This window comes from Lagopus leucura, unplaced genomic scaffold (genome assembly GCF_019238085.1).
Source record: "Lagopus leucura isolate 7727_CA_CO unplaced genomic scaffold, USGS_WTPT01 Super-Scaffold_1, whole genome shotgun sequence".
Classification (NCBI taxonomy): Eukaryota; Metazoa; Chordata; class Aves; order Galliformes; family Phasianidae; genus Lagopus; species Lagopus leucura.
Genome location: NW_024962250.1, coordinates 6,295,609 through 6,319,475, shown reverse-complemented (window position 1 = coordinate 6,319,475; position 23,867 = coordinate 6,295,609). Strand labels below are relative to the sequence as shown.

At 45.0% G+C, this 23,867-nt stretch overlaps 2 protein-coding genes across 3 annotated transcripts in view; one reads left to right on the top strand and one right to left on the bottom strand.

The window, feature by feature from the left end:
- CUNH11orf49 (chromosome unknown C11orf49 homolog) overlaps window positions 1-14,472 on the top strand; it is an 84,017-nt gene extending 69,545 nt beyond the window's left edge. The window contains exons 5-9 of the mRNA XM_042862559.1: window positions 4,640-4,725; window positions 7,244-7,439; window positions 8,355-8,464; window positions 11,613-11,676; window positions 12,228-14,472. Of these exons, the coding sequence (XP_042718493.1) occupies window positions 4,640-4,725; window positions 7,244-7,439; window positions 8,355-8,464; window positions 11,613-11,676; window positions 12,228-12,408 (637 nt within the window). The 3' untranslated portion in view covers window positions 12,409-14,472. The remainder of the gene's footprint in view (window positions 1-4,639; window positions 4,726-7,243; window positions 7,440-8,354; window positions 8,465-11,612; window positions 11,677-12,227) is intronic.
- On the bottom strand, window positions 14,104-23,727 carry ARFGAP2 (ADP ribosylation factor GTPase activating protein 2). 2 transcript variants are annotated; one of them, XM_042862538.1, is made up of 17 exons: window positions 23,590-23,727; window positions 23,321-23,439; window positions 22,415-22,487; window positions 21,737-21,868; window positions 21,567-21,647; window positions 20,859-20,961; window positions 20,128-20,184; window positions 19,550-19,594; window positions 18,428-18,480; window positions 17,929-18,065; window positions 17,275-17,406; window positions 16,669-16,797; window positions 16,460-16,588; window positions 15,976-16,102; window positions 15,780-15,870; window positions 15,543-15,661; window positions 14,104-15,105 (listed from the first exon to the last, which is right to left on the bottom strand). In XM_042862538.1, exons 1-17 carry the CDS (start codon window positions 23,662-23,664, stop codon window positions 15,085-15,087), a joined length of 1,623 nt encoding a protein of 540 aa, XP_042718472.1. In that variant the 5' UTR covers window positions 23,665-23,727; the 3' UTR covers window positions 14,104-15,084. The 2 variants fall into 2 exon arrangements, with proteins under 2 accessions (XP_042718472.1, XP_042718481.1); XM_042862547.1 differs by lacking the exon at window positions 19,550-19,594 and having other exon boundaries at window positions 23,590-23,726.
- Between the last annotated feature and the right edge of the window lie 140 nt (window positions 23,728-23,867).

The window sequence follows — 23,867 nt, the reverse complement described above, 5'->3', positions numbered from 1 at the left end:
TTCTTCAGCATCAGAGTCTCTTGAAAAATAATACTAAGACAGGAGAGTGAAAAAGTGTTATCCATCTGCCAGTACTTCCACCTGGCTGACTGAATTCTTCCCTGGTACCTATGTCTTGGTATCTGAATTAAAGCTGTGCTGCTTCAATTAATACTAAAAGATGAGTGCTGCTTTTCCCTCTGGCTCATCCGTGTGCCTTCTGGGCCCAACAAAGTGCAGTTGCTTGGCCTCCAATGCCAGACTGGGAAAGAATGCTAACCCTGCAGCAGGAATATATCTGCTGCTTCCTTTCATGGAGGTACAACAGCACCAGTCCCATGTGTGGGTGTGCATTTCATAGGGTTCCAGCTGAGCTGAGCAGGAATTTGTGATGGTGCATGAAAGGAGACTTCAGCATATCTACACATGTTATGATGTTTGTGTCAAGGAATTTAATCCACAAGGCTGCTGTAAACTAGAGGCCCCATTCAGGGGCCTGCTGCACTGTTGTGTGCATGCCTTAGAGACAGGCGAGCTGGCTTTGAGAGCAGGTGTTAGAGAGAAACGAAATCTCTGTCAGATGCACCCCAGCTCAGGTGGGGATGACTTCACTCTTGTTGCTGGCTGGTTAAGATTTACTTAGACAATGCTATTACTCTGTTGGAAGATAATCCGATTGAGCAATTTTAATAAAACTTGCCATATTTCTGAAACATCTTTCTCTTTACTTCCAGTTGTTGCTCTCTCTTTTTTTCCTTTTTCACGTCCCATGCTGCTACTCAGTCCAGTTCCCACTTCCTATCGTTCTCTCTGGTTCTGCCTGTCAGAAAGGTGAATCGGTCTTCTGGAAGCAGTTGTTTGAGTCCTTGAAGAGTGGGAATGGCACACAGAGACCTCCTGACACTGTTCCTCTTTCACTCTGCACAATCCCAGCAATTTTGTTGCTAATTTGCCTTGGGAAAGGAATTCAGGTGTGGCAGTAGCCACAGTGTTTGCTGATACAGCCAGGAGCTGTGTCATTAGTGGAGCTCCTAGGAAGAAAGCAGTCATAGTTGTATTCTCTGTGCTGCATGATTGAGATGATCTCACAACACGGTACTCTCCACTTGTCCAGGAGCTGTTGCTATGCACTGATAACAAACACTGGAAGGGAGTAAGACCTGGCAATGTTAGAGGAACAGAGGTTACAACAGTATTGGTTTTGTTAGCATGACACCAGAGACCTCTATTTTTCTATTCCTGGTGCCACACAGATGCAGAGGTGGTCATGCTGCCCAAAAAACAAGTTATGTGCGTCTATAAGACTTCTTGGACATTTTTTTCTTCAAAGGGTCATAGGCATTAGCACGTTAAAGATTTTTATCTACAGAGATACCTTTGATCTTCAGAGACACCTTCTGGCTTTCTGAATCATGAAACTGCAAAGGACAGAAAAGGAAGAAATTTTTCCTGTTTGGTGCTGGAATCTCAGGACCTTAGCAGAGCACTGATTTTTCTCTTGTAACACACACAAGGGCCTCACTGCCTGCACTGGAGTAGTGTGAGCAGAGTAGTACATAGAGTAAGTACATAAACCAGTCCTGAGCTGGTTTATGCAGTATGGGAGCTTACATTGCATTGGTAAGTGCTAACGGAAGTGGGTCTTGAAAGCCTGTACACCCACTGGTAATAGATTGCCTGAGAGTGCAGATCTTACCCTTTTTGTGTGTTCCATTTATTTTTGTCTCCATGTATCAGTAAACAAACCAAGTCTCTGAAGACCCATTTGATCCAGCCTGGCTTTAAGACACACAGAGTCAGTTTGCCCTTAATGGTAGTAGAGAGCGGTAAAAGTCCTTTGCCTGGTCAACTTGCTGGGTCTAGAATTTGTCCTGGGAACATCCTGTCTAGTCTGGGTTTCTGAAATTCTAGCTGTAGTCAGCAGATCACAAAGTTTCCCCATTGACACACTAGCAAGGCTTTCCTGCCAGCCAAACCCGCTTGAACCTAAAAGACCACTACATCCTTACCAGAATCCCTCAAGTGTAGGCATCTTTCTTCAGTTCTTTCCACATTTTCTCCTTAATATCCATTATTAATGGAGGGCCAACTACTACAGCTACTAACCTTGTAACCAAGTCCAAGCCCCCAAGGGCTGAAAGGCTAATTTGGACAAGAATGAATAAACGGTCCCTTGAAAAACTGGCTACCTGATGAACTCTCTTGATTTCCAGTTCAGACTTTTCAGATTTTGTCCTCAATTGAGGTCCTGCTGTCTGGAATTCCCTCCTTGCCAGTTGTTTCAGGGAAGAGGTGCAGATACGTTGCATATGATGCTCTCTCAGCTTCCCTGGCTGCACAGTCAGCTAGTTATGTGGGGAAATAGCCAGCTGCAGTCAATCTCCTCATAAATGATTGTATTGGATTTTAAAACTTCTCAACATTTCCGGAGTGCAGACTCCTGGGCCAAGTGGAGTCAGTAACCCAGCACCAGAGTGCACCTGCTTCTATTTAGACATTCCCCTGTTACATATGTGCCATACAGTACCCCTTTGAGGCTCCTTGCCATCTCTAAAAGCAAGAAATATTAAATTCCCAGACTTCTGCCTGCTTCCTGATGCTCTTCTTTAAGTAGGAGAGTGGAAATTGCTGCTGCAGAGCACACACACTGACCATAGCTTTAGATTTAAGAAATGAAATTTAGTTTATTGTCATGAAGGTGATATCATGTTGTTTCTCCACAAAACATATTTAAAAACTGTCCATCATTGTTGTTCTACTTCTCCAGGATGTAGAAATGTACCAGCAACAGCTTTGGAGCTGGTGCTTTGAGGGTATCTAGGAGATAGACCAGCATTTCAAAGCAGGGAGCACAGCTGCTCAGTGATGGGGCCCATAGCATTTCCAGTGCTTAAAGAGTGGTTGGAAATGCTAGTAGCGGAGTAGTATTGCCTGAGAGATGAAGATGCTCAGCCTGCCAGCTTCAAAGCCATTTCCTTGATGTGGCCACTGACAACTTCAGTAACATGCTTATTAGTGAGAATTAAGCACTGAAGCTACTGCTTCTTTAGACAGGAGGAGGAGGAGGCTTCTGGAACATAATAAATAAATCAGAAGCACTTTGACATCTTCAAAGAGTTTTGTTTTAAATACTGGGTTTTCTCCTGGGGACTCTCTTAGCCTCAGTCTTTCTTCTTTAAGGTAATTAATTCAAGCTGCTCTGCATGTTTGATTTTGCCACAGTGAACAGAACTGGTCTGAGTGGCAGGGAAGTAAGCCTTTTGCAAGATCCTGTAGCTCTTTTAGGTCAGCCTCCCACACAGCTCCCTGGAGTCTTCTACATGAGACATAACAGCTTTTTGCCAGCAACGTGTTTAGACTATTGAGGCTGCAGGAATTGGTTTGTGGATCACATTTGGCCCCATGTTCAAAAGGGTCCTACAAGATGACCTGTACTATGGCTGTAATGAAATGGTAATCCTTCTCATATGGCATGATATGATAGATACCGACCAGATAGGGTCAGAAGACCTGTTTCTGCTTAGTGCTGTGCGGTGGTCCAGGAAAGCACACCGCTGAAAGGAAGTACCAATCACCTTTCTTTGTCATCCTCTGAATATTCTGGTTTGTTTTCTTTTTCTTTTCCTATAAGTGGAGTGTTTCCTTCTGTTTACTAGTCTGACCTATCATTGATCAGCCCAAGTTTAATATTCCCCTCTTCAGAGCTTTTCATCCTCATGTAGTGATAGTGACCAGAATGATGTTTTCATTTTTATGAATGTTTTTGGCATAATTTAGTTCTTACCAGTTTTTTTCCTGAAAGGAGGAGGTGGAATTTGCTCTCACTTCTACTTCATCTTTATGGCTTCCGGCTGACGCATTTGCCATTTGCGTGGTTCAAAATAGGGGTGCATGAAACTCCCTAAATATACTTGGGACTTTGCAGAGAGAAAGAAGCATTGTCACTGGTTTAGGAAGATTCCAGTCTCTGTGAAACTTGACCTGATAATATATGAAAAGAGACTGATTCATTCATCAAGAAAGGAAGATTGGATGTTTGCAGTGGGTAATTTTAAAGCTGATGGTTGGTGCAAAAGAGACATTGTGTTATTTCCTTTTTAGTCAGGTTAGGTTTGACCATAGATTGGGAGCTAATTGCTGCTATTACACTTACAAATCTGAAAATAGCCCAGTTCAGTGAACTCCGGTATAGGAAATAATAGCGTAAGTCTCATTCTGCTCACACCAGTTTTATTCTCATGTAAATGCCTGGTCTTTAGCACAGTTGCTCTTTATATAGTCATGTGAACCCTTTTTTTTTTTTTTTTTTTTTTTTTTTTTTTATGCCAGTGTTTATTCCATCATGTCCCTCAGGCTTTGAATTACATTTAATGCTCATCTTGTTCTGTATGTCCTGAAGGTGAAGCATGTAATAGCATTGGCATTCAGCATCATCTCATCACAGTTTATCAAGCTGCATTTGTTTGATTTTAGGATGTCCGCACCTATGCATTGATGAATGTTCCCATTCCCCTTTCCCAACCTCTTACACTGAGCCAAGCTGCTAGCTGTCCTCAGTTGCACATAGATCCCTACCTGCTCCTTCTGTAGACCTGGTATTCCTGCTTGAAGATTTCATCCTTTTGGAGATGCTAAACTGTTTCTCTCGTCTTACTCCTAGGATTGTGCTGATGGATGATGCTATGGATTGTCTGATGTCTTTTTCTGATTTCCTCTTTGCTTTCCAGATCCAATTCTACTATTCAGGTAAATACTGGGAAGCTTCTTACTTCACCCACTAGCATGTCATTACAACCTTCCAGCTTCCATATCCCTTTACTTTTTAAAATCTTGTGTGTATGGTTTTTCACAGACAGCATATAGATGATGGGATCTACTGTGAAAAAGTTATCACTGATACCAGTAGATAAAGAGGTTTCATAAAGAATTTTCAAATTTTGCTGAATAGCAAGATACTTCTAATGGCCAAAGCTTATGCATATATTTATCTTAGCCCCGAGACATGGTTTTCTATCTTTATCAAGTGTATGTTGGCAACTAACAATTAACTTTTACTAGGAACATGTTTTTGCATAACTCTGTAACGCAGCATTTCTGCCTCTAAAGTGCTGGGTGCTGCTGGAAATGGGATCAGAAGATTCTAGAGCAAAGCAAGCACAGCATTCTGACTCCAACAGCTGGTGCCTTGAAAAAGAAAAGGAATTGGGCAAATGGGTGCAATTTTCTTCCCTAATACTCACCCAACCACAATCTGTTTTCAGCTCAGAATCTCTCTGAAATGCATATAGTTTCTGCGGGTTTAGGAATTCCTACTGGATTCCTCTCCTGAAGACTTCTCCACATGAAATCACGTAAACATTTAACCTTCACAACACCCTTTGGCAAGGGGTTGCACAGGCCTGCCACCTCTTCCATGAAGAAACACTTTTTTTTTTTTTTTTGAGAGCCCCTAATTGGAAAGCAGCAGTTAATCGTTGTCTACCTTCCCCATATTATTGGTCATTTCTCATATTCTATCTTTCCTCCCAATGCCAAGTAGATGGAGTACTTCTTTTAAAATTCTTGACAGGAAAATTACATGTCAAATAATAACAATTTGTGTGTGTTTATCTTTACATACACTCACCAACACATACACATCTGTGAAAATCCTGAGGTATTTTTAAACTTAGTTCAGGAGGCAAGGGGAAGAAACTTGGATCAACATTCATGAGTTTTTCCTGAGCAGAGAAATGCTTTAAAATATGTTGGCTTGTTTGTCCTAGTCCCCTAAAGCGTGGTTGAGGAGAGGAAATCTCATTTAGGGAACTACGTTGGTAGGGAAAAAGAGGGAAGGATTTCCCTTGTCAGGATGAGGTATGTTCCCAAGCACGGGGTGCTGTGGGGCACTCATGTCTCCCAGCGTAGTGCACTTTCAAAAAGCAACATAAGCTCATGGGATTCTGACCACTCACACCATTAGCTCCTTCTGATGGACATAGCTCTCATTTGGCCTTAAACAGGCAAAAGGAGCCAGCTCTGAAGTACTAAGAGACATTGGCTAGAAGCTGTGATGGAGCATAGTTTTTGGTCAGAGTGTAGCCCTGGGTGGCCTGGAGATCTGATCCAACCTGTCAATTTTCATCTTTGCAGCAGTTACAAGTCAGCTGCTGTTCCTAATACAAACATCTCTATTTCTTAGTACTTTTTTGTGTATACTTACCCTGTAACTCCCCCGCACATATCACAACATTATCCATGACAAGTCATCAAAGAAAACCAGTTAAAATGGTCATTTTAGGTTGGGCAGAACCAGGCTTGCAATGCCTTTAGCTGTGGGCAGAAAATGCGTTTGGAAAGTTCTTCTCTGATACAACAAATGTTTCCACTGAGCTGCAAAACCTCAGTGCAGCCACAGGGCTGACATACTGCCTTTCCTCTCCACCCGCCTCACGCACATCACCACACTTCCATTCACTTGGGACACAAATGCCACTGCAGTCCTCACAAACACGCCCTTGTGTACACACTCAAGCATCCCTTCCCAGTCCTGCTCACCCAGGCACAATGCACACATGCAGCCTGTCATACGCTCTCCCACCAACCCACACACATACAAACCACTCCAAATGGAATCTAGATTTGTAAACTGCTGACCACATCCATAAACAAACTTGTTTAAAATTAGGCTCTTGCAGTAAACAGTGGGTAGTATGAGGAGCCTGGGGAGAGGCTTTCTGCCAGCTCTAGCCCTGACCTGCCCTGGCCCTTCCTTTAGATCCTGTGTTATATTTACTTTGGAGGAGCACAGAGACAAGCTGGGATACAGCCTGGAGCCCTGACTAATTTGCTCCTTTTGCTTCTGTTGCAGTTCTATATATTTTCTCCCAGCTTGGTGTGTTCTTAGTTGGTGGTTGTAGGTGAAGGAAGAAAATTTTTGAGACTTTGCAAACCAGTTGTATGTTTGACATTAGCTTTCATGCTCCACTGTTTCATCTGTTTGCTAACCTGTGTTTCCTTTGGAAAAATCTGAACAGAATGGCTGGTCTCTCATAATCGTCCTAATAGGGAGATGTCAGCAACTTATATGGAAATGGCTGTTTGTGCCTGCACAATATTTGATCTGAATACGCAGGATGCCTTAGTGTTGTGCTAACATCCATCTCCTGATGGTGTCATGCATAACACAGAGTGGAGAATGACAGTTTAATCTTGGGTCTGGTAGGTCAGGAGGATGCTTTGATGGTTGTAGCCCTGAGTTGTAAATTGCTTTCTGGTTTTCCAGAATTCTTGGAAAGTGTGGCTGCTATTTATCAAGATCTATTGGCTGGTAAGAATCCAAATACTGTGATCGTGCCAACATCATCCTCTGGGCAACATCGGCAGCGGCAACCCCCAAATGACTGCAACCAGCTTGATGGGGTAGAGGCATCTCTCTTCTACCAGTGCCTAGAGACCTTGTGTGACAGATCAAAATACAGGTATGAACAGAGTCCAGAACGCAGATGTGAAAGTCTGTTTCTGGAGACCTTTTGTGAGATTGGAGCTGTGAATAAATACATCAGTTTAACTTTTGTGTAGATCTCACTGGAGAAGTATGACTGGAGAGATCATAGCAGAACTGCTTTAACCAAAAGAGAAAAACAATTACAAGGGCCTAAGAGACGTGGGGGTTTGAGCACATTCTTGAGCTGTTTGATTTGGGACTCTGTTTTCCTTCTTACTTTAACATGGACACTTTCATAAAGAAGAGGTTAATCTACCATCATTAATTATCTGGAGATAAATGAGTGCAAGTGTGTTCCTGGGAGCTGAAGCATAGGCAAGCAACAGTGGGGTGGATCGAGTCTGAAGCCTTAGTAGCTAGACAGGATCACACTGCTGGTCCGTACTGGAATCCAGGATGGAGCTGGTTTCTGGTTACAGATCACAGGCAAAAGAAGTCTGCTTACTACATGCTAGAAACTATGAAAAATGTGTCTGTCAAGGATACACAGTAAGGCCTAGTATTTTTCTATCCCCTACTGAACTAAGGCTTGTCTTTTTGTGTTGTTTTGCTTTCTTTTTTTTTTTTTTTTTCTTTTTAAATTTAAGAATATGTCAAAAGCTGGCATGTGTATATCTCTGAGCAGATCTGGATTTTTCTCCCTTTCCTTACTAGGGAGACAGGTAAGACTGCTCTTAGGAATGTACCCCAGCTCAAAAGTCTTACTTAACAAACTGGGAGCAGATGCAGAACTAAATAAACAACCTGTTAGCTGTTTATTTTAAACAGCTAGGGCAGCGTGACAGTGTTAGAGCAATAAATGGGCTTGCTCTTCCATTTTGAACTTGATCTTAGAAAAAATTATCATTGTTCAAAAGACAAGATGATTTTCTGGTCTCTCTTTTCCTAGCTGTCCACCTTCTGCTCTTGTGAAGGAAGTGCTAAGTACTGCACAGAGACTGACCTTCTCTGGATTCCTTCTGGCACTTGCAAAGGATCAGGGGATCAACAGAGCCCTAGGTAAGATTTCTTTGAATGGTACAGCTCTACATTTTCAGTCATTCTGCATTTCTTTGGAATTCCCATTGTAATTATGCTCCAGATTTTACATCATCATCAGAGAGTGAGGGAGTTTTTCATATTTTTATTATGGATTAAATTTTTAAAACACTGCACCTTACTGTCTGCTTGAAGATGTGGAGATTTGTCACCAATAAAATTAGATGTGAAATGGTGTCCTAAGACAGCAATGTTTTATTCTTTGGTAGCTGATCATTTTAGCAGAACTGTCATTTTAGCATGCTTGGCTGTAAAGGTTGGATAGAGGTTGTCAGGAGGCAAGTAAGGTAGCTGGCTGCTTAAATTGAACTTTCATCCTATGCTTTAGCTCCCACAGATTTTAAATGACTGCTTTCATTGTCCACAAGAAAAAGAAGACACACCTAATGGGAAAACTTCTGATGACTTCTTGGTTCAAAGACTCAAGCTAAGCCCAGACTTCCCCAGCCATGCCCCATCTTCCCTGACATCACTGTAATCTTTCTAATATATTAATCTATGGCCTACTGAAAATCTGGTGGTATAAAATGCAAAATTCTGCTACAGAACTCTGTACCAAATTACTGTGGAAACCAGAGGGATCACCAAGCAGCATCTCACTGCTCATTTCTGTGTTGTGATGATGAATACAGTTCTAGAGCAGGGAAGCAAAGTGTTGCATTGGCAAATCACAGTGTGTAATCCATACCTAACTCAGACACATAATTCAATATTGCTCTCGTATGACTTGGTTGTGCTTGTCCTGCAAAGCTGAACAAAAATGGCTTTCTGCATTTGATGAGGAGAAGTGGGCGAAGGCTCACACACTTTCACTCAGAAAATAATCAGGGTAGGCTTGTTGTCTCTTTGAGTATCCTCTTCCTCTACTTCCAGGCTTGAGTATCACCCAGTCCCTATATTTCAAAGACAGGCCTCAGTGAAAAGATGGTGTACCTTGCCAGGGGATTTGTTCTTTTACACAGGTGTGTCATAATAGAAGTGTCCCCCTCCCTAGCTGAGCCTCTTCTTCCAGCAAACCCTTTTAGCTACTAGTGTTCTTCTGGGAAAGGGCTGCTTACCCAACAAGGTGAAGATTATATGTCAAAGGTACATGCATACAGCTCTGCAATCTCTTCTGCAAACAGGCTTACGGATCAGTGTACTCACTGGGGAAGGTGTTGCCTGGATTGCACCAAACAAAATGGAAAATGGTTTTTTCCTTGCCCAGTAAAATCCACTTCCAGTCAAAAGCAAACAAAACAGATGGAAAAAAAAAAAGAAGAAGAAAAAAAGGATCCTGCCCAAGGCTTACATTTTGTTATCTACAAAGCATGTGGGTTTTCCCTTCCATTAATGTGGGCCCAGCCCCTGGCGCTCTGCCTCCTCCCATGGCCTCTCATAGAGGAGGGGCAGCAACCACAAGTCTGACAGGTGCTAGCATTTTGACAAGGATGGGGGATTCTTTTTCTGATGTTTTTCAATCTCCTGAAGGGTGATTTCAATAATCTTTGGTCTGTAGGAGATCACAAGCTCCCCAAAGCCCTTCAGCAAGGGCAGTTGCAGGCAAAGGAGCTTTCAGCCAGGATGCTTGCTTCCTCTGTAGTCTCACAAAGCCAGTGGCACCCCTGAAGGAGCAGGGGTAGGGATTAGAGAAGCTCATTCTGGCTGGGGTAGCACTGATGAGTGTCAAGCAAATGGGAATCTGCAGGCTAACTCATGTCAGTGTAGACTTGTGAATCCTTTATATAATTCTCTCCCAAGTAATTCTTATGCCCCAGAGACCATACTAGATTCTGCAAACACAGAAACAAGTTAAGCTTTAGCCCCTTATTCTTTTAACTGAGCATGTGAAAGCAAGCACTGGACCTCCCAACACTCTTGTTGTGATGCCAGGTTTTCCTGTTCATGTGCAGGAGAGGGAGACCAGAACTGGAAGAAGTGGGGGAGGTGGGTCTGATCTGAACTGCTTCTAATTTGTTAGATGCTTGTTGCTGCTACATTTTTGGTAACTGCTGCCAGTTTGTCTGTGTGCAAGAGTGGCTTTCCAGCCCCTCCTTCAGGACCAAGGTGCCAAGGCCAGAAACCAGATTTGTGTTCCCACAGAGCAGTATAAAGCTCTTTCCCAAAGCTCTGGATTGTGGCAGCCAGGTCTCCTCAAAAACAAGAGTATTCCTCACTGCACTGTTGGTACACGTTACCCAATGTGCAGCGTACTGCACATTGTACCAAACTGCCCAGGCTGTGGTAGGCAGTTCCCATCATCTAGGTGCTGACCTATCAGACCCTCCCATAGTTCCTGTGCAAGGTGTTCACTACAGAATTAGTAAGGAGGTCTCTCTGTGAGCTTTGTCTTCCTGAGGGCTCTTTCTGAGCTTCTAGTGTTGTTCTACAGTCGTGATCAACCAGCTGCTCCAGTCCTGAACTACACCCATCTCTTTCATCCTGAATGGAATTTCAAATGTGAAAAGCAGCCTTGTGCTGAGGGAGGGTACCTGTTTATTAAACAGCTTTTTCCTTTCTTACCCAGGCAGCAAGCAACAGTAAAATACAGCTCATCCACCCCATGCTTCACATGCACCAGTCAGGGCTAATCTTCCTGAATTGCAAGGAAAGCGAGTCTCACACCTGTGTTTTGATCCCCAAGCTCAGTGCACCACAAGAAAGACAGGCAGCACAGAAGTCTATGACTCCCTGGGTGGTATTATGTGTGCTTTAGGCTGTGGCACATACAACCTGTTACTCTGATAGCATCCAGCACTGACATCTACATATTGCAGTTAGCAGGAACGTGAAGCTGTCAGTCTTCTCCCTGAGACAGTGTGCACTCAGTAGTTCTGCAAAGTGAACGGACCCTGCCATCTCTGAGAGCTTCAAGTTCTGTGAAAAACCACTTAGTGTGCCCCCTATTTGATCTGAGCACTGCTACTGTGTGAAGGATGGAGAATATGAGCCATCATTCTTTGTCTGCCCATGATCATTGAGGATTCATTTCTCTAGTGGATATGAGGAAGGGTCTTCTCTGTCTTCCAGAACAGATTTAGGATGATGAATTGAGTGATTTTCTTTAAGATTATCCCTGAATAGTCTAACTCTGCTGTAATATTTTCCTTGTTTGTTTGTTTGTTTCCAGGAGCTTTGCCAGATAAAGGAGATTTGTTTCTGGACCCTGCCATGGATCAGGAACTTGAGAAATTGTAAGTTGAGTTGCAAGGAGTAGGAAGTAAAACAACAGATGGAAAGTGGCATGTTGAGGATGACTTCAGTAAAGTACTGTCTCTATTTATTTAACTTCACTGTAAGACAATAGAGATGCTAACACTGCAGCCCTAACTTAGACAAGGCCTTTTGTTGGGGTGCCTTGGTGCAGCTAACAAAATCCTTCAAAAAGACTTCAGAAGCATTGGGAAAAACTTGCTAAAAGAAGGATCTAGAGGTAACAGAAGAATCTCTAATGATCTGAGGCATTTTGTTTGGACGGTGAAAACAAGGGGTACTGGAGGACACAGGCCTAGCCAAGAAGATCTCCTTCTAAAAGGAAGAAAAATTATTCACACAGCAAGTCTGGCAGGTGGTAGTGCAGTGTTCCTCCTCTTTGCCATAAATATCTTTCCATCTCTCAGCTAGCTGTGAATAAGTAATCATCCCAAGTTTACTCCAAAACTCTATGGTTAAGGATGGAGATGACAAGCTAGGGTACCCACTTTAGCCTTTTCTCTCCTTTTTTTTTTTTTTCCCTCTCTTCCAGGGTAGCTCAGGTTTCAGGGCTTTCCATCTCTGCTCCCATCAGCTCCAGCAGGGACACTGCTAATTTTCATGTCCGTAACTCTCCCAGGATAAACTCTCCCTGGAAACCACTGCATCATCGCCGAAAAATAGATGCTGAAAGTGAAGGCTCCAATGAAGAGACAGATTCCTCTGAAAATTGAAGGTTGTGAGGGTGGGAACCTTTCTCACCCTTGGTTTGTCCAGAGCTCACTGTAGGTACAGCATCTCTTCCCGGAGCATCTGCTCTGACAGTGGGTTCTGTTCACATCACGAGTGTGTGCGTGGCTGTGCCAGGTCCCATTGCCAGGTCCGCCTGTTCCTTCCCAGCAAGAATGCTGCTAGTTTCCTAGATCCGAATTTGTGCAGTAGCTCCTCCTCAGAAGCTATTTCCAGATGCAGTTATGCTACCCTCTGCTGGCAAGTAAGACAAACCAGCAGATGCTAGATGCCTGTACTTGGAAATAGCAGGGTGTTCTCTCACCAGGGATCTCACACAGTTCAGCAGGTGCTGGAGCAGTGGGAGTTCTGGTGCAGGCTGATTGCCAGGTAGCTGTGTTTAAACTTGACCTAGACAATAGACTGGTTAAATTGCCAGCAGCAGCTTTGCATTCATGCTCCATTATGATTATTCCTAGTAAAGCTGCACCTGCATGTGATCAAAGGTGGAGAAATTCCTGAAGTTCCTCAAGTAGAAGGGCTTAGGTATTGCCATGCTGCCTGTCACTGCTTCCTGCTCTCTGAGTCTAAGACATGCCAAAGCAAATATACCAAATAATAAGCAGGATTTCAGTGGGTACTGCATGCTGCTGTCTGGCTCTTCTCCTGCAGTCCCTCACTGGGAGGCCTCCCCCTACCTCCAACAAGCTTAACATGCTATTTGGCAAAAGGGAACTTTGGAGGGGGTGGAGGAGAGAGATGAAGTCTTGAGATTGCTTCGCTACAAGCAGTGGCATGGCCTGCAAACATGTAGGGCACCTGCTGGTGTTTGGCAGGCAGAAGCACTGGGGAGATGGAGGCAGGTTTTAAGTAAGTCCTAGATATTTTTGTAAATATTGGCATTGCAGCACTACAGTGTGGCACGAACAGCTACAGAAGGAGTTGTAACTTCATTGTGTTAATGGTAATGCTAACTCCACAGCCTGGCTGCTGCAGCCCTGAACCCTTCCCTAGCTGTGCTCCTGTGCCATGGCTTGCATAGACTGATGAGACACTGGTTTCTTATGAGTCTTGGGGAGCCTCCTTGCTCTTCCCTCCCATAAAACACTACACGGCATGGGCTACTAACAGCTGTTAACCCAAAGCTTATTGCTACCCTAAGCTGACTGGATTCAGCACATACTGTAACTATTTTAAGAGTAATCCCTTCACTACTGCTGACCTAGCTCTGGAGGTAGTGGGAGGTGTCATTTATTTATTATGTTATTTATTAGCATGCCCTTTAACTGCACGTTCACTCCCGCCCACCAAGTGACAACCAAAGCTGGAGAATAAAGCCTGCTGTGTAAGGTCTCCACCATCTCTGGGCTCTTCTGCGCTGCTCCGTGCCCTCCCCAGGGCTCACTCTGCCTGCTCCCCTCTCAAGCCTCTGTCTGCCTCCAGCCACAGTGGTGGGGAACTGAGGTGAAGGTAGAGGGAAGCTCAGGCCTCTCCCACTCTCCAGGCAGCCATATGGCTTCACCATGCAGGTAGAGACAGGGCAGCTGCTGAGGCAGCAGGACTTGCTGGTACTGCAGCCCCTCTGGCTCCCACCACACAAATCTGGCCCAGGTCTATGAAAAGATGGCGCAAGGTTGGGACTCAGCCCTGGAGGAGGTTTGTTGATGGGAACCCACAGAATAAAAAGACCCAGCCTCTTGTTTTGCTAATACAGTTATTTTTCAACTGTAGAGCACTTAATAGGGGATAAAGGGCTATTCCATCCTCAACTGCATAGTCAAAGATACCTGAAAATAGCTCTTGTTAAAAACACAGTCAGGAGCAAAGAGTCAACCTGAGCAGGACAAAAATAACAGTCCTCATGCAGCCCCCCTCACCCACAACACACTTCGGTTAAGTCAGAGGTCAGGATTTTTCTCTCTGTCCAAGTCTGGAAGTAAAGTATAGCTGAGCAACACACTAGCCAGCGGTCCAGCAAACATCCTTACCATACTTCAGTACCTGGGACTTTGTTGTTGTTGTTGATGTGATTAGAAGCTAAAAAAATAATCTTTGCTTTGATTTGTTCTCCTGCATCAATACATGCTGGTTTACAAGACAATAGGAAAAATTATCCCATGGTACAAAGCAGACCCTGAAAATACAGAGGAATCCGTGACACCATGGACTACCATGCACACTAGAACCTTGCAGCTGAAAATGTCTTACCAGTGATGTGAACTGCAACAGCAGCCTGCGTGGAAACAGGCAATAGAAGCACTGAGCAGAACAAGAAACCACAGTCATGTCCATGAGGATCAGGTAACACCACATTCAGAAATACAGCATCCCCATTTCCTCTATAACATGGTGAGCTAAGGTATGGGCTAAGAAGGACAGCAGCACTGATGAGGGCAGCCACAGGAGTTCCCATCTTATCTTTCACAGCAGGGAGGTTATCCCAGTCTCCACTGGCTAGTAAGTAGCAGTGGGTTGAGGGCACATTGAATTTTAATGCAGTGTGGAATCCAGAGATATTTGGAAAGCATCTTGCGTACAGCCACATGCTGAACCCTTCTGCTTTCCTTCTCCCTTCCCCACCCACCCCAGATAAACTAAGACAATCCTGCAGAGTGTACTCCAGGCAAAAGTGGCATCAGTGCCTCTTGCTGGCTTCCCTGTGAGTTGCAGTCCTTGGGTCATCAATATGAGCCATAACGATCCTGGGGAGGAAACACACCAAGTCACCATGCTGCAACACTGCACCAACTCTTAAGAGGCAAACAACAAGATCTTAGGGTGTTTGGGACTGGAACACAAACAAGAGATAAGAGATCAGTGAAAATTTACATCAAGACAGAAAACATGCCAAAATAAGAGGTAAAATGCACTCAAATTTTAAGTTCCACCCAGGATATGTCTGACATAACAGACATAATATGACAACCTGTCCAGCAAAAGTGTAAGGCTGTCCAAGTAGTGTTCACTGGCCACCTGGAATTGCTCAGTTATTAAGTCCTCAGATACAAAAGGTGCATCTGTACCTGGGACTTCCCATGCAATCTGAGAAGACAGCAGTAATCCCAGTGGAAGTCAAGATATGGTTAAAGCACCTGAGCATGACTAGAGCCCACGTGAAGGTACTGTTGCATAACCTCACCTGGAGGGAGTTCATCACTCCATTGGCTAGGACGGCCATCTTGCCAGCAACTGACTTCACTCCTTGCTTAAACTGTGCGATATCAGCAGCAGGCAGAACGTTTCCAATTGATACACCACCTACGAGAAGCAGCACAAGTAAGGCTGGAGTTCCCCAGCACCAGAGAGCACCCTGACCCCTCCCCAGTCTAGGTCCTCCAAAGCTGCCTTCACCCCCCCCTCCCCAGCATTAACAAACCTGAGTGTGCATTCTCAGCCTCTCCAAACAGGTCTGCGGAGCTGATAGCACTGCTGCCCGAGAGCTGCTGTAGTCGGGACCTGGCTTCATACTGCAGAAGAAAGGACAAAAAAAGTAAAGGAAGGGTACAACCTGTGCAAACAGGAGAAGATGAAGCCAGAGCTGTACCAACTTAAGCACTGCAAAGTGCATGTACCTCAGCATCTGCTTCCCGCCCAAAGAACATATCTGAAGAGATGGCTTTAGCTCCTGCAAACTTCTGCCGAGCTTCATTAGATTCCACAACTGATGTCCTGTTCTCCATATCTCGCCTACTGGTAGGCCTGAGGACACAACAGAAGATAGCTTAAACTCACCAAATCAGTAAGAGAAGACTTCTCTCTCAGATCCTATCTGATCAAAGAAAAGCAACAAAGCCCCAGGCACTAGCTACTATCAGGGATCTCCTCTCCCCTCTTCAAGGCAGTTAAATTTGATGACTATAAAGACTGGGATGCAACAGGCATAGAAATGAACGAGTCTTTCAGTGAAGGCTCATTTTCTCAGGGTCATTTATGCATGTTATCTTCTGCAGTACAAGGCTCAGATACTGTCAAAATACAGTAGCATCTCTCCTACAGCTTACACCTATACCTTAGTCCTACACAAAGAAGGTACAGAAGCAGTAGTGGTTGCTTTACCTCTCTGAAATTGGCCGAATACTGGAAACTGTCACCTCTGATTCCTCATCTTTGTCCATACCCCATGAGGAGTCTGTTTCCCATCGTGAGCCAAAGGCATCTTCAAATGAGAAGGGATTATATTTGTACCTAGATACCAAAAATGGGTAATTTAGGACCGACGTTGTGTCTGGGAATAAGCCAATGACTACACTGAATCTCAGTCTTACTTGGGGGGTCCAGATGTGAAGCCTCCACCATCTTCAAATAAGTCCAATTGGGAGCGGGAAGACTTTGCAGCCAGTGGCGTCTCCTGCTCAATTACTTGCATCTCAGACATCACTGAGTGTGAAACAGAACTAGCACAAGAAACAGGCAGTTAGGGCTGAAAAGTATGACTGCTTCCAGCTGCTACACCCTATATCCCTCAAAACTGAACATCGCCTTTACAGACAAAGCAAGTGCCACAAGCCTAAAGTGAGAGCTGTGGGAAACCTTCACCACACATCTGGCTTGACTCCCTTAGAAGTTCCAAATCATCTTCTTAAAGGTGATCTTAAAGGTGATCACATCTGCCTACACAGGGACATCTGTCAAGCAGCAAGGCCGTAGAACTAGGCACTCACCAGCCATAATCACCTTTGGAAAAGCTCAAATGAGAACTAGAACCTTTGAACAGGTTCCATTCCTTCTGGGGCCCAAAGCGTTTTTAGACACAGTCCAGCATACAAGCTCCTTCTGTACCACAGGAGCAGCAAGCTACTGCTCAGGAAACTATTCCAGAGCAGGGCGGTTCCAAAGCACCTCCATCTGTCCTATGCCATTCACAACTGTACCTTCTTGACACCAAGCCCATGCCTAGCCTCTCCGCTTGTTCACGCTTCTTCCCTTCAAGGTTTTGAAGCTTCTTCTCTTCCTTCTTTCGATCAAGCTGCAGTTCCTGATAAGCCAGTCGCATTGAGGTGACTCTAAAGGAAAGAAGTGTGGTGAGATCCAGCTCTTTACCCTCTCCCTCAGCCCAGCCTACACCGTAAAAGGGCAAAACTATCCTGATAACCCTTCAAAACACCAGCTGCCACAACAGCTCAGACAAAAATCCTTTCACAGAAGCTTGTCATCTCCCTTACTCTGAGATGCAACTCTTTTCTAGCCAACCTTGATTTCCATGGTGTAGGCATTGCTTCCCCACCCCCAGACACAGGTACAAGAACACCTCATCCAGTTCGGCCTTTTGCTTCCTCAATCCTGTCCCAAGGTCAACAGAAAATAAAATCAAATACTTCCACATCTGCTCCTTAAACTCTTCCAGAGGTAAAAGTTTTCGCAGAGGTATAACTTTTGCCTTGTTATAAGGACCACTTTGGCTTATGGTTACTGCTCATCCTACTATGCAGGATGTTTTCATATCAGGTGGGCCTGGAGTGAATAGCATCAGCCACATTACCTCTGATTTACGTATGAAAGGTATTCAGAACAAACAGGGCACTTACATGGACTCCTCGGCTTGTTTCCTGGACTCCACTGCCTGCTGCTCCCTCAGCTGCTCTGCCACCTGAGCTTGCCGCTCAATCTCATTGAAGCTCTGGCTACTCACTTTCTGGGCTCCAAGACCTTTTTTGGCACCCAACTTAAAAACAAACAAACAAACAACAAAAAACCCACATAAAAGTCAGTCTCCCTGTGTAGGCACAGTACTGCCTGCAGCAAAACATGGAAAAACACACAAGAGTTAACCCTCCAGCAGCAAGTGCTAAGAGATCAGCCACAGTACACTCTAGACCATAACAAGTAATGATCCAAAGCCTATTTTTTTCTATTAATATAAAAGCTATCTTTCAAAAGAGGCAATGAGATAAAGCTCTGCCTTCCCTACATGTATCTCTCAGTAGGCAGCATGGTTAAGGGCAGAAAGGAAGGGCTCAGGGAAAGGACAGCGGTAATACGAGATGTGCTCTGCTGCCTCTCCAGAAAATAGGAGCTCCAACATACCCCTTTCTTGGCAGCTCCTGGCTTCTTCTTTCCAATGAGGGAGGATTTCAGTTCTGCAAGAGAAGCAAAGCGCAAATAAGCAGAAGTGAATTATTTTAAGAATCCAAAATAAACCAGGAACCCTCACAAACATCCACCACAGTCCAGCTGCTATAGAATCCAGGGCACACCATGCAGCTTCACGTAAGACTTCACTCAGCCAAGAAAAATGCACTGAAAAGCTTCACCTTTGCAGGCCGGTGACCTGGAGAAGCATATCCATCCCTGGAGAAACTTGTAAGGCCTTCAAAAAGAGCCTTCAAGTGTCATGTGGTTGGTGACCCTATCTGGTACAATCAGTGCTAGAGAGGCACTAGATTTACTTCATACATAAATCCAAGAGAACACAGCTTCAAAGCCATTTAAAGCTCAGTGTCTCACCAGTGCCTTAGGAACAAAAAGCAAGAACCCTAAAGCTACATTTACATGTACCACCAACAAAATGGACCTAAAATGCACTGTGCTATAGAAGCAACAGGTTTCTCAACACCTTCTATCAGAAAGCTGTCAATATGAGGGGATAAGGCACACCATGCCTGTAAAAACAGCCAAGGTCCAGCCAAGCAGTAGATGTCTGTGGAAAAAGTGTAAGAACAAAGCAAGCATAAAGACTGATTTCCTATGACACTTTTCCAGCTTCTAACACTGCACAGTTCCATAATCTGATTGCCCTTGTTGGGCCTTTCTTCCAAAAGTGTCTCCCTACTTCCTATACCCACATGACTTTTGTCAATCCACACTTGAGATACTGGAAAGGCTGTTGAGAATGACCTTTTCTAAATTTATCACAATTTTTTAAAATAGTGAGATGAATGTCCCAAATCCCTACCTGATACTATTTTCAGCTCACCATTTATAACTTCTTTGATTTTATTACTGTCAGGAAATGCTTTTTTTTTTTTAGTAAGATCCCTTTGCAGAGAAACAATATTTAGCTTAGATCCCAATATGATACACATAAGCTTTGGCTCATTCTCTCCCTCTAAGCAAAAGAAGCTGAAGTTAGATTTGAAGGCAGAATCACAAAATGGGCAGGCAGAATTGTGACAAGCAGCCAGCGCAGGCCACCTGTTAGCCAGTTACCTCTGGCAGGAGCAGGCTCCTGTGGTGACAGGTACATGGACATGTCTGAGAAGAAACAAATATGGGGAATGAATAGACACTTAAGGACATAGTCTTTCCACCCAGGATGAAGCCCACTGTGGGCTATAAGCATACTCTTGATAAGAAAAGCTCCGCAAGATGCAGACAGGAGAGCAATGGTTGGGACAATCAGATATAAACTCCTGTTACTCAGCAAGCTAAAGATTTACTTGCTTCCAAGTTTCTGGAGGAAAAAGCAAAACAAAACACAAAACAGCCATGTGGCCTTGATCAGCCAAATTCCAGATACACAAATACCAAAAGCCCCAAAATGAAAACAAACTTCAGAGATGAGATATCCTTGAACTCAAACACCCAAAGGAGCAAGATACCCTCCAATAAGCTGTGGATTGTTGTGGAGATTTACAGAAATCCTCAGTATTGCTTCCAAAGGAAGATAAAAGCTCCTTTCAACATTCTGAAAATAGGTTCATTGTTTCCAGCTCCACTAAGCTTACTGCTGAGCAGCAGGTGTAACAGCAAGACTCATCTAAGAGACCCTAAAGAATCTTACTTACCTATAGGAGCTTTAGGAGATGTGCTCAACAAGTCAATAGATGGGCCTTCGCTTGGATCTACAGGCACAAGAACAGGAGAGTACATTCAGAGATCATAGAATCATATCATAGAATGGCCTGGGCTGGAAATGACCACAACGATCATCTAGTTTCAACCCCCCTGCTGTGCAGGGTCGCCAACCTCTACATCAGGGTATCCAGAGCCACATCCAGCCTGGCCCTGAATGCATCCAGGGATGGGGGGAGGATCCACAACTCTGTGGGCAACCTGTTCCAGTGTGTCACCACCCTCTGTGTGAGATACTCTTAACTCCTTTATTCTCACAATGTGATAGTTTCACTATCTCTCTTCTAAGTTCTGTGCCCCACACCAACCAAACCAAGCTGAGTTCCAGCTTGAAAGCTGCAATTTCCCAAGCACAACTACCTTAGATCTCCACACAGCAAGTTACCCACTCTGCAGTGGCCTCAACATGTTAAAAGAAAGAAAACACACTGAAAGTGAATACACAAAGCTGTTTCAAATTACTGTCATGCTCCAGATTCTTGTTTTCTTTGTAACTTATCTTAGAAACAGTTTTCTGCTTTATGTTCACGTGCCATTTTCAGACAGCGCACAGAGCTTCCATTTCTTCAAACCTGAAACAAGCCTTTCCAACAGAGAGTACAGGACTGTACTCCCCTGGAAATTAAGTCAGGTTCTTGAGAACATTATTCAGCAGAGAACTCACGTGCTGCTTCACTGCTTTCTGATGACTTTGGTGCTTTTTCCATGTCCAAGGAAGACTGTGCAGGATTCTGGCTGGCATCTGCTACATCCCAGGTTCTGGAAGACTGTAAGGAGGTAATCACTCTACTGATTTGCAGAGGATGAATACATCTAACAAACCTAAACTTACTTCTAGTTCAGATGCCTTTATTCAGCTTAAAGTCAAGAAAACATGTTCCAAACAACAGACTGTGTCCTCACTGAAGATAACTCAACCCTACATTCCTTTACTGAGATAAAAAATATATATACATATATAAAAAAGCAAAATGGAATACCACAAGGAATAATAGAGTACTGTACAAGCAGTTGGCCAAATCCACTTCCACTGGAAAGCTGACTAAACCAGATGTTCAAAGTAATAGCCAACCCTTGCTTTAACTGTCCAAAGAGACTCTGCGTTATCCAGGGAGATTCCCTGAAGATAAAGATGTTCTCAAAGAGAAAAGGCATGGGTACTGAAAACCCATATAGAAATATTTATATCTGTGGACTATATTCCAGACTGATGACTGAATCTTAGCTGTTCTGTGTTACTGCTGAATGTGTATACAGTTTAGAATCCTTCTCAACTAAGCAGAACTGCTCCTACTGCCACTCCAGGCTCCTGGACAACCAGCTGGCCACCTGAGAGCTGTTAAAGCTGTCTGGTGTAAGCAATTCTTCCCACCTGTGTGTGCTCCATGAAGAAATCAGCATCACTCTTGTCAGGGGAATGCCCAGGGGCTCCACTGAGTCCATCTATGAGCAACTGAAGAGAAGAGAGTTAAAAAGAAGCTATCCTACAAGACTCAGCATGAAGTGCTACATGTCTAACTGTAGAGAGCTGCTTAGACTTACATCAGTGCCATACTTGGCCATGGCAGCACTTGCCAGCTGCCGGATCTTCTCCCTGTACATCTGGGCAGCTCGACTGTTATACTTAGCATTGGCATCTGTTGTAGTGCAGCCATGCTGGCGGAAGAAAGCAGTCTGAAATGAGAAGAACATTCAGTCTCCTTGCTGCTAGATGATACTCAAGTAGCAGTTAGACATGACACAAACACTACAGGAACAAGAAGCTTCCCAAAGACAGGAGATGTAATACTGAGCACATGGCATGAAGCTTGCACTGATCAGCTCAGCTTTCCCCAAGAAGTCTCATCCAAACCCCAGAGGGATGTGAACAAACCTTTTCATTCCCAGAGGAACGCTTTTGTCACCATGCTGAACAAGAGCTTCCCAACTAATCAGTGTTACTAACTCCTTTTGTTTAAGAGGACTATGCCTCTCATTTAAAGATGATGTCAGGAAATGACTGATCTGCATGCCAGAAAACAATACATGCATAGGTCACAGGCTGACTTCCAAGTGCACCTGACAAATGCCTGCCCTCATTATACATTTCAAGAAAACAAGAGAAAGAAAAGAGAGAGAAAGGTTGGTACCCAGAAAGCCACACAAAAGAAAGGGACAAGAAACTGAGAATGTGGATTAGCAATGGAGAAAATAAGCAAAATGCCTATGGAAGTTCCTCACCGCATTGGCATTGCTGCCCACTTGCATACATCTCAGCTGGAACCAGTTCCAGTTAGAGTCGAGCTCCGTGGACCTGCATGAAAACAAATTACTGCTATTAATGATAGGCAGGCGTGCCAAATACAAAAGCACGCTCCAAGCCACAACAGTCAGAGATCCCACTTCTGTTCCACCAGAGTACAGGAGGCAAACGGGGAAAGCACATCTCAGTGAATTATCAGGAATTAACCCAAACTTTTAAAGCAAGGAACAAAGTTAGCTTCAGCTTCATACTAAATAACATGGCACCCAAATTGAGAGGGTGTCTCACTGGTACGGCTTGCTGAGAGGTGGGGCCTGAATCAGGAAAGCTTCCGTTCCACATCTGATCTCACCACAGCACAAAGACTCGTGCTCGGCCCACTCCTCCGATCAAGCCAGAGCACATGACAAAGCAGCCCCAAATGGTCAAATGGAGCAAGGGCACGGCATGTCTCTTAGGGTTACTTGACTTATCTCTGTACGAGCAACGATCACTATTCTGTTACTCAGAAAGTTTTTACAGGTACAGAAAATAAGCGCAGTGGATGAAAATCCAAAACCACCTTCCCCTCTGGGCTAACTCAGAAAAGCCTGAATAACATTCCTGCTAACAACACTCCTGTTTTTGCTTTGCTCAGCGTTACAAAACACTCAGACTGTTTTACTAACAACATTCACACACCACGGTCTCCTTTCAACTTCTTCCAAGTCCGGACGCTGTTATGCGACCCAGGGGACACAGCACGCCGCCGTCCTGCCCACTGACCCGCGGCTCCCCGTACGCAGACACACGGCGCGAAGCCACCACTTGGTGACGAAGCTTTTCTCCGACGGAACCCCCAAGCCCCGCAGCAAAACGCAGCACGCCGGCCCGCTCCCACACACCTGATGAAGCTGACGTGCACGCCCAGGGAGCGGTGGACGCCGGAGCAGTCGATGCACAGGAAGACCCCGTAGGTAATGCTGGCCCAGCTCGGGTTCTTGGCGCCGCAGTCGAAGCACGACTGGAGGGGCAGAGGGACGGCCGGGTTGGGCAGAGCCCTCGCCTCGCCCCGCGGATGCTCAGCCAGGCCCCAACCCCGCCGCCCTGACTCCAGCCCGCAGATTACCGGCCCCGCCGGGAACCGGAGCGCCCTCCCGGCCCCGCCCGCTACCTTGTTGGCCGGTGCCGCCCGGAGCCGCTTGAAAAGAGTCTGAATCTCCGTCTTGCTCGGTTCCGCCGCCATCATCTCTCCTTCCCACACGCCACTGCGTCGACGGGTCCCGGCAGGGCCCAACAGGCGGAAGAGCGAGCGGGGCTACGGGAACCGCCCGAGCTCAAACCGGCACCGGGACGGGCCGTCCCCAGGCCGCCGGCAGGGGGCGTGCTCGCGGCTCATGCGGGGATGGGCGGTCCCGATGCCCCGGCTCGGCGCCGCGGTAGCTGCGAAGC

Bases quoted from the DNA above. Each gene is read 5' to 3' on its own strand.
- ARFGAP2 (XM_042862538.1), bottom strand. From the start codon at position 23,664: ATGATGGCGGCGGAACCGAGCAAGACGGAGATTCAGACTCTTTTCAAG. The intron at 16,798-17,274 runs GTACAGTTGTGA...TTCTTGTGCTAG, and splicing joins ATGGGCTTGGTGTCAAGAAG to TTCTGTTTCACACTCAGTGA. The intron at 15,871-15,975 runs GTACATGCACTT...TTTCTTCTGCAG, and splicing joins GGCGGGAAGCAGATGCTGAG to TATGAAGCCAGGTCCCGACT.